At 42.9% G+C, this 10,133-nt stretch overlaps 1 protein-coding gene across 1 annotated transcript; it reads left to right on the forward strand.

The window, feature by feature from the left end:
* The first annotated feature begins 1,189 nt into the window (after positions 1 to 1,189).
* Positions 1,190 to 9,803, forward strand: LOC141017746 (protein NLRC3-like). Its single transcript, XM_073492477.1, has 5 exons — positions 1,190 to 1,245; positions 2,437 to 2,696; positions 4,652 to 6,440; positions 7,463 to 7,642; positions 9,497 to 9,803. The coding sequence occupies exons 1-5, from the start codon at positions 1,190 to 1,192 to the stop codon at positions 9,714 to 9,716; spliced, it is 2,505 nt and encodes an 834-aa protein (XP_073348578.1). The 3' UTR covers positions 9,717 to 9,803.
* The last annotated feature ends 330 nt before the right edge of the window (positions 9,804 to 10,133 follow it).

Consider the following 10,133-nt stretch of genomic DNA (forward strand, 5'->3'; position numbering starts at 1 on the left):
GCCCCAACACTGACCCCTGGTGGACTCCACAAGCAATGTCCCAACATGACCACATGTCCTCACCATCTTCACAAACTGTTGCTGTTGTCTAGAGAGCTTCTCAGCCAGTTCAGAACAACCCCTCTGATACCACACCGCTCCACTTTATTAATCCATCTGTCAGGATTGATTGTATCCGATGCTTTTTTCAGATCAATAAATATTTCTTTTGGTCTAAGCAGCTTGTGATTTCTTCAATAAGTTCAGTGACTGCTGAAGATGTTGATCTGTTGGATCTGAATCCGTATCGACTGTCAGTTAGTAAATCATTGATGAAGTTGGTTCTGTTTTATGAATTCTCTATATAGTGTATTTTTCTTTCTGCAGACATTTTGTAATCCCTTAGTGATCCATGGCTGTCTGAATATTTCTGTTTTTTATTGATTTGTTTTATTGGACAGTTTTTTATCAGATAACAATTTGAATACTCTTAAGAATATTTCATACGCTTTGTCAAGGTTTTCTTCTTTATATAATATTTCCCAGTTTTGGTTTAGTAATTCATGTTTTAAAGCGTTCATTGACTCCTCTGTCCTGACTCGTCTGTGCTCCAGTTTAATGTCCTGCTTTTCCTTCTTGTCGTCACTGTCACACACTGTAAACACTGGTAGCTGCTCACTGACATCACTGATCAGTAATCCACTTATTGCATTGTTGTCTGTGACATCAGTAAATCTGTTGTCTATCAGTGTGGCTGAAGGGTAGAGTCACAAAGTGGCCTGGACTACAATAGCTAGAGAAGTCACTTTATGGGCTGAAACAGTCCGGCAGAGACTGGAACAAGACGCTACATGATTATCTAAGTGAGAAGCATTTAGTACAAAACCCTGCTGATCATTGTGTTTACACAAGGGAAACAGGGAATGAGAAGGTGATCATAATAATATGGGTTGATGATGTAATCATTGCTGCCAGTGATGAAGATGCACTAAAAGTTGTGAAGGAGACGCTCACAGCAAGATTCAAAATGAAAGACTGAGGAGAACTGAGACGTTTTCTTGGCATCGACTTTGAGCTGAGTGATGGATGTGTAACAATGTCACAAAAGAAATGTGTTGAAAAAGCACTTGAAAGGTTTAACATGCAAAACTGTGAACCTAGAGCGACACCTTGTGAACAGAAACTGAACTACACTGATGATGCAGAAAAGATGAGTGACGTCAGAAAATCCAGAGGCAGCCGGCAGCCTGATCTGTCCAACCACATGTACAAGACCCCAGCTGAGTTTTGTTGTCAGCAAACTGTCGCAGTATTTTTCTGAGCCAACAGAAGAGCAGTGGACTTCTGTAAAACATCTGCTAAGAAACCTGAAAGGCTCAGTTTTCATCATCTCCAGGCTACATACTCCGGGACAATAGGTGGCGGTATGCACCTTTAAAGTCATAAAATCAGAAGAAGAACATGAGAACAGGGAGGAGCCAAGGACGTCATCACACACACACACACACACACACACACAGGGAGGAACCCTGAAAGTGAAAGTATTCAGTCAGACTCCATTTTAAGATGCAGAGCAGAAGGAGAGCAGCTGGAGTCTGAGGCAGGGTGAGTGTTAACAACACATTGTGATTATTTACTGTGACTTTACTTACTGTGAGTCAGTTTTCTCCCTGTGGACTGTGGAGGAAAGAAATGTTGGAGTGAACTCAACACTTTGATTCATCTGTGGACACAAAGTCCTGATTGGCTGAATAATCCTCTTTAAACCTCCAGTAACCCAAGAAAACAAGCACAGGTGTGAAGAAAAGTGACCAGGTGGACTTCTGGCTGCTTTTATTATACTGTATAATGTGTGTGTGAAGGGGAGAGAGAGTGTGTTACTTCCTGCTCTCTCGGTCTTGTGCGACTCTTGAACAAACTTGTTTCCTGAGCTCACAGCTACTGTTTCACCTCTCAGACTGACTTCAGAGCAGAAGATGAGTGTTTGTGTGAAGGAGGAGGAGGACAGAGCAGAGTCTCCAGGATCCAGCTGTCTGTCTATGAAGAGTGACCGGTCCAAAGATCGTCCTCCAGCCTTCAGTAATGAACCTGGACCATCAGACTCAGAGTAAGACACCTGATACTAACTCATTTATGTGACTTTGTTCTGTTCCCTCTCTCACTAACGTGCTTTGTTTTGTTGATTTTGTATTTTTATATTCAAAATTCATGTAAAATGTATTTTCTACCTAAATCTAACAGACTTTTCACGGCTCATGTTCCTCTTACTATCTGTGGCAGCTGTCAGTCTCCTAAAAAGCTGAAATCTGATCTAAGAGGACAAACAGAAACTTTGAAAGCTCCTTTTCATCAACAGTAGCAGTAGTTTGTGTGTTTAGAGCTTCTTAAATGACTTTGTCATCAGAGAATTTCTCAAAGATTCATGTGATATCAATACAAACATGTTGGTGTTTGCAGAGTTCAGTCCAACAGACAGAGAGCAGAGTCTCCAGGATCCAGCTGTCTGTCTATGAAGAGTGACTGGTCAAAAGATTATCCTCCAGACTTCAGTAATGAACCTGGACCATCAGACAGTGGACACTGGTTCTGCAGACAGTGCATCACATCATACTGGGACCAGTCTGCTTCACCAGGACTCTCCTCCTGTCCCCAGTGTGGGAAAAGATCCAGAACAGGAGCTGGACTGCAGACAGCCAGTCTGACCAGCACTGTACAAAGTAAGACTATATATCTGTCTGCTGGTGTCTTCATGTCTGAACACACTACTTGTTGTTTTAATACATTTGTTATGTCACACATTAACCAATCAGAGAGCTGCTTGTTCTCTGTATGCAGAGATGGAGATGGAGAAGTGTCAGACAGCAGCTTGAGACAAAACAGCACTTTAAACAACAGTCCACATTAGCTTTCCTGCTAACATCTCCTCCTCCTCTAACTTACAAACACACACCTCGTCCTGCAGATCCACTTGTTGAACAAGCCACCGAACAAACATCCAGTGAGGAAAAGTGCACTGCTAACATCTATTTTCAGGCTGCAGCAGATGCTAATTAGCTGCTCAGTGTCAGCACATTAAACAGCTTAAAATGTAACCTGCTTCATTACAATACGTTCATTTAGCCGACGTTTTTATCCAAAGAGACTGAAAATAACTGACTGAACCATGTGGATACAACATGAGTAGATCACATTCATCAATTATGCTGAAATGGTTCAAGAGCTACAACTAGAAGCAATAAGAGATCAAGAGAGAGATTGTTTTTATGGACCAAGGTGCCGTCTGAACAGGAGAGTTTCAGTCTGAACAGGAGAGTTTCAGTCTGAACAGGAGAGTTTTCAGTCTAACAGGAGAGTTTTCAGTCTGAACAGGAGAGTTTTCAGTCTGAACAGGAGAGTTTCAGTCTGAACAGGAGAGTTTTCAGTCTAACAGGAGAGTTTTCAGTCTGAACGGGAGAGTTTTCAGTCTGAACAGGAGAGTTTTCAGTCTGAACGGGAGAGTTTTCAGTCTGAACAGGAGAGTTTTCAGTCTGAACAGGAGAGTTTTCAGTCTGAACGGGAGAGTTTTCAGTCTGAACAGGAGAGTTTTCAGTCTGAACGGGAGAGTTTTCAGTCTGAACAGGAGAGTTTTCAGTCTGAACAGGAGAGTTTTCAGTCTGAACGGGAGAGTTTTCAGTCTAACAGGAGAGTTTTCAGTCTGACAGGAGAGTTTTCAGTCTAACAGGAGAGTTTTCAGTCTAACAGGAGAGTTTCAGTCTGACAGGAGAGTTTTCAGTCTAACAGGAGAGTTTTCAGTCTGAACAGGAGAGTTTTCAGTCTGAAGTTGTGTCGAGTTTCTTCTGTTCTGATGTCACTGGGGAGTTTGTGTCACTATTGTGGATCCAGGACATCAGACAGTCTGGATCTAGTTGAGCAGTAGCTGGTCCTCCCTTGTAGTGAGGGAATAACAAGCAGTCAGCAGCAGCAGAGTGTAGTGGACGGGCTGAGGTGCAGGTGGTGGTCATTTACAGGGGCCAACCTGAGATGTTGTCCCTCAAGCAAAGGAGTTGAGTTCAAGAAACAGTGCTGTGCATAGAGGTGAGCCCAACTAAATCTAGTTGGTACCGCCCCACCTCCGGCACCAGCACCTGTTCCTTCCCCCATGAGAGGAGACACTCCCTGTCCTGAGGACCAGTCTGGGATGCCAGGAATCAGCACACCTGCCTTCTTTTGCATGAGACTGGCGCACACCCGACCCCAATGCCCGTCCCTGCTGGTAGTCAGCCCACAGGGTGGCGTCTCCATGTAGTCAAAGGCCAGACACCAGATATTCACCAGCGACCTCCACTCCCAGGTTGAGCTCCAGAAAGGTGCCCTGATGTCTCTTTCCTGGTTCAGGTGCTGCAGCACCTTTGTGGCTGATTCATAAAGGCTCTTTGAATCACTCTCAGTCCGGCTCCTCCTCTGGGGCTAATTAGCTTTGCGAGACCCTGCCAGGGGCTAATGCCCCCGACAACAGAGCTCCGAGGATCACAGGGACACACAAACCTCTCCACGACGTTAAGGTGGAGAGAAAGACAAAGAAAACAACAAACATGTTCTTATACTGATGGTTTTTAACTTGTAATGAAAAGACCATTGACTGCTGATTGTCACATTGTATTTTTTGTCTCCCACTTTTTTTGTCTTTTTTCAGTGAATGTTGGTCTGCAGGAGGTTTTCCATGAACATAAGATCAGTCTGAGGAGGAGATGTGAACGTGTGACTGAAGGAAGTGATGAAACAGGAAGTGGAACCCTCCTTAACAAGATCTACACTGAGCTCTACATCACAGAGGGACAGAGTGAAGAGGTTAATACCCAACATGAGGTGAGGCAGCTGGAGACAGTTTCCAAGAAGGAGACCTTCAGAGAAACTCCAATCAGGTGCTGCGACATCTTTAAAGCCTCACCTGACCAACAGAGACCCATCAGAGTGGTTCTGACCAACGGCGTCGCTGGTGTTGGAAAAACCTTCTCAGTGCTGAAGTTCACTCTGGACTGGGCAGAGGGCTCCGAAAACCAAGATGTCCGTCTGCTGGTTCTGCTGTCGTTCAGGGAGCTGAACCTGATCAGAGATGAGCAGTACAGTCTTCTCAGGCTGCTCCATGTTTTCCATCCAACATTACAGAAGGTGACAGCAGAGAAGCTCGCTGCCTGTAAACTTCTGTTCATCTTTGACGGCCTGGATGAAAGCAGACTGTCACTGGATTTCAAGAACCATGAGGTCGTGTCTGATGTCACACAGGAGTCATCAGTCAGCGCGCTGCTGACAAACCTCATCGAGGGGAAGCTGCTTCCCTCGGCTCTCGTCTGGATAACTTCCCGACCTGCAGCAGCCAATCAGATCCCTCCTTCATGTGTTGACAGGGTAACAGAAGTACGAGGCTTCACTGACGCCCAGAAGGAGGAGTACTTCAGGAGGAGGTTCAGTGATGAAGATCTGTCCAGCAGAGTCATCTCACACATCAAGACCTCCAGGAGCCTCCACATCATGTGTCTGATCCCAGTCTTCTGCTGGATCACTGCTACAGTTCTGGAGCACATGTTGACTACAGACCAGAGAGGAGAGCTGCCCAAGACCCTGACTGACATGTACTCACACTTCCTGCTGGTCCAGACAAAGAGGAAGAAGCAGAAGTACCATGAGGGACGTGAGACGAGTCCACAGGAGCTGACGGAGGCTGACAGGGAAGTTCTTCTGAAGCTGGGGAGGCTGGCGTTTGAACATCTGGAGACAGGAAACATCATGTTCTACCAAGAAGACCTGGAGCGGTGTGGTCTTAATGCCACAGAGGCCTCGGTGTACTCAGGAGTTTGTACAGAGATCTTCAGAAGAGAGAGTGTGATCTTCCAGAAAACAGTCTACTGCTTTGTTCATCTGAGCGTTCAGGAGTTTCTGGCTGCAGTCTACATGTTCCACTGTTACACCAGCAGGAACACAGAGGTGCTGAAGGACTTCCTGGGAGGATGGAGACCCTCAACCCTGGATGAGTTCCTGAAGAGAGCCATGGAGAAATCCCTTGAAAGTAAGAATGGCCACCTGGACCTGTTTGTTCGCTTCCTTCATGGCCTCTCTCTGAAGTCCAACCAGAGACTCTTAGCAGGTCTGCTGGGTCGGACAGACAACAGTCCAGAAATCATCCAGAGAGCCATCAACAACCTGAAGGAGATGAACAGTTATAAGATCTCTCCTGACAGAAGCATCAACATCTTCCACTGTCTGACGGAGATGAACGACCACTCAGTCCATCAGGAGATCCAAGAGTTCCTGAAGTCAAAGAAGAGATCAGAGAAGAAACTCTCTGTGATCCACTGCTCAGCTCTGGCCTACATGCTGCAGATGTCAGAGGAGGTTCTGGATGAGTTGGACCCAGATAAATACAACACGTCACTGGCAGGAAAACATAGACTGATTCCAGCTGTGAGGAACTGTAAAAAGGCTCAGTAAGTACAGATGTGATGAACATTAAAAATCCTGGTAAAGCTGAAGCCTTCAGTATTAAAGACAAACACTTTACACACATGCATTATATAAAACCTCAACACGATACATGTTTTCCTCAACAAGTCTGAAACCTGCTGATTGAATCAATGATCATCACCAAGCTCAGAGATGAAATGACATGTAGTCGTCTACTTTCCAAAACATTTCCTTCAGCCAGGTGAACTCCACCTGAGACAAATGATCACCCATCAAATGATAATAACTCAATCTTTAGCACTAATTATACTATTGATGCAGGAGAAGAGGCTGAATTAATTTAATGGGAGGTGAAAAGCAGACGGAGCAACAGAATAAAATGCATCAAAGAACAAAATCCACACAAACACATAACTGAGGTAAACACATACGAGTGCAGTTACAACCTACAGTGAATTTACATGAAGCTTCATGAATATAAATCAACTCAAATCTGACACGTTTACATTACAGTCATTTGGACACTTTGTCCTGAACATCAGTTTGGTTCATGTTGCTCGAGGACACTCAGGAGGTTCATTTATTGATTTATTTTCTTGATATAAGACTTTTAAAAGCAGTTACAAAGTGCTGTACACACATTAAACAGCAACACAACGAAAGAGTCACAAGAAAAAGCAAGTTTTACCCGACAATTACAAATATAAATATAAAGAGCACAGAATGAATCAAACAAACCAAAATCAAACATGAAGACAAAAACATCCACATCAGGGTTAAAAGCAGCTTTATTCAAGTGTGTTTTGGGGGCTGATATAAAACGGGGCAGCGATTCAGCCCCTCTGATCTCCTCAGGCAGGGAAAGTCTGGGGCCTCGTGGGCAGAAGGAGCTCAAGTTTCAAACTACAAACCTTGTGATCAATGACTGACCAGCTCAGGCCGACCAACTGACCCCCTGTGCTTTGTGATGCAACATGTATGAATCTGTTTTCACAATAAAGTCTCACATTTTATTGTTTTAATGTTCTTTTATCTGTAATCACAGATTTATTAACTGTGGACTCTCAAAGAGTCACTGTGAAGTCGTGGCCTCAGCTCTGAAGTCCAACCCCTCCCATCTGACAGAACTGGACCTGAGTTACAACTACGACCTGCTGAAGGATTCAGGAGTGAAGCTTCTCTGTGCTGGACTGGAGAGTCCAAACTGTCGACTGGAGGTTCTGAGGTCAGTTCATGTGTTTCTGTGTAGATCTATAACATTTAAATCAGAACAGAAGTTTTACATTTCCTTCAGTTCACTTGTTTTCTGGGTTTGTCTGAGCTCAAATCACAACAACTCCGTTTAAAGTTTGACACCAGATTATATATTTATATCACGCACGCACGCACGCACACACACACACACACACACACAGTGACAGGTGACACTACATTATTGTATATTACTGCCTGACGTACAGCATACACAGATACACAGATACACAGATACACAGATACACAGATACACAGAGATTTAAATCTCTGAAAAGAAAGTGTTGAATCTTTGAGAAAAGGATGTTGGATGATGTTTGAGTTGCGTTGGACAGAAGACACCTCCTCTCATGTATTTATGTGCTCTTCATTGGATAACTGTCTCTTTTTATTTCAATATTAAAGGATTATTACGTACCTTCTTAATGTGTTCTTACTGTAGTTAAGTGCGCTTAAAATGAATCACATGAAAACTATGTCCCAATAAATTAACTTAAAATTATTAACAGAAAAATAAAAATTCTAATAGCCATAAAAAATAAATGTAACCATCCACAGTAAATCACAGTGAACCCAACATGTGGTTTTCTACTGAGCTTGTTCAGAATGAAATGTTAACAAGTCAAACCAATGAATTCAGTGCAATGTTCCTTTAACCTGGTTTTGTTACTATTCACTGTCAATTTACTTTTGTTCAAACACAGAAATGTTCTTTTAACCTTGCTCTGCTATTGATCACTGCTGATGAACTTCAGCACCAAAGACCTTCATTAGTATTAAACACACCTGAAGAACTCTTATAGAACCTTTAAGTGGTACTTCATTATGTTGTGGGCCCACACACACACACACACACACACACACACACACACACACACACACACACACACACACACACACACACACACACACACACACACACACACACACACAAGCTGGCAACCAGAACACAAAGAAGTCTCTGTTCTGCTTCTCTTCACTGCTGCTGCCGCCGACTTCTCTCCGTTTCTTTTTTCACACAGTTCACTGCTCTGTTAGCTTCCGCCCCACAGCCAATCACCAGACAGGAAAAGTGTCATGACTCATACACAACCAATCACATACAATAAAGTTAAACAACATAGGTTGTACTGTGTTTATGCCACACGTTAGCCAGGTACACTGCAAACAACCTGCTTAAAGTGGCAGGATAAAGTTCATATTAAATGAACCATGTTAATAACATCAAAACACATTTATTCAGAACAAAACTTACCTGAACCTCTTAATATCCAAGAAAACTTGGAATTCAAATATCTGGGGGTAAATTAAATGACCCAGGGCGACAGTAAGAGAGTTGATTTTTGAGTCTCGTTCCCAACCCGTCAAATACTGACGCTTTGGGATGGCGCCGACCCGACCTACAATCCCAAAGCGTCAGTATTTGACGAGTTGGGAACGAGACTCAGAATTCAACTATCTTAATAACAGGAGCTTTAAATAGCAGAATCAAATGTTACATCAGTTTCTGTGGGTTTTTATTTGGCTGCACAACATGAGTTTGTACAGATGGAGCCTCTGGTGGAGCTGCAGAGTTTAAGAGGTGACATCACTACGTCTTTATTGAAGCAGCAGCACGTTGTCATTAATATTAATGAGAGCTCTGTTTCACTTTGTGTGTTTGACAGTGTTGAACCTGCATCCTGTTGGGTTCAGGTGTTTGGAGCTTCATTTTCTAAACATCTACATTCTGAACCTTCTTCAGCTCTGAACAGATTATTAAACACTGAATGATTTCAAGCAGGAACATTAAAGTCTTTTAAAGTTACATCATTTATTCTTTATTCAGATTGGAGAACTGCAGTTTGTCAGAGATCAGCTGTGCTTCTCTGGCCTCAGCTCTGAAGTCCAACCCCTCCCATCTGAGAGAGCTGGAGCTGAGTTACAACAAGCTGCAGGATTCAGGAGTGAAGCTTCTCTCTGCTGGACTGGAGAGTCCAAACTGTCGACTGGAGACTCTGGGGTCAGACACCATTTTTTACTTCTGTGCTCAGATTAATATGATGTGAAAGTTGTGTTGACACTAAACTGCAGACATCAGCTGATATTATACTGATCCACACTGAGTATCTTAATGCTGAAGTCTGTTTTCTTCTTCTGTGGTTTAGTCCATTGACTGTGGCAGAGCAGTGTTGAGCTGCACATTTAAAACCTTCATATAACAACATGAATAATTCACTCTGAACATCCTCAACTATTGATTTTCATCTTCGATTACAAATCATGTTTTTTAAAATGTATTTTAAAGTGATGAGAAAAATACATACTACAATGAAAAGTTCAATAATCTCTATTTTAACTATCAGACAATAACAAATATATTCAGAATTGTCTTTTTACAACATTTTAATGAAGCTTTGTGATGTTTATACTGACTGAATATTTAAATTGTGAAGTTTCATCATTTATTCTTTATTCAGATTGAG

Source organism: Pagrus major, chromosome 22 (assembly GCF_040436345.1).
Source record: "Pagrus major chromosome 22, Pma_NU_1.0".
NCBI classification, from domain to species: Eukaryota; Metazoa; Chordata; class Actinopteri; order Spariformes; family Sparidae; genus Pagrus; species Pagrus major.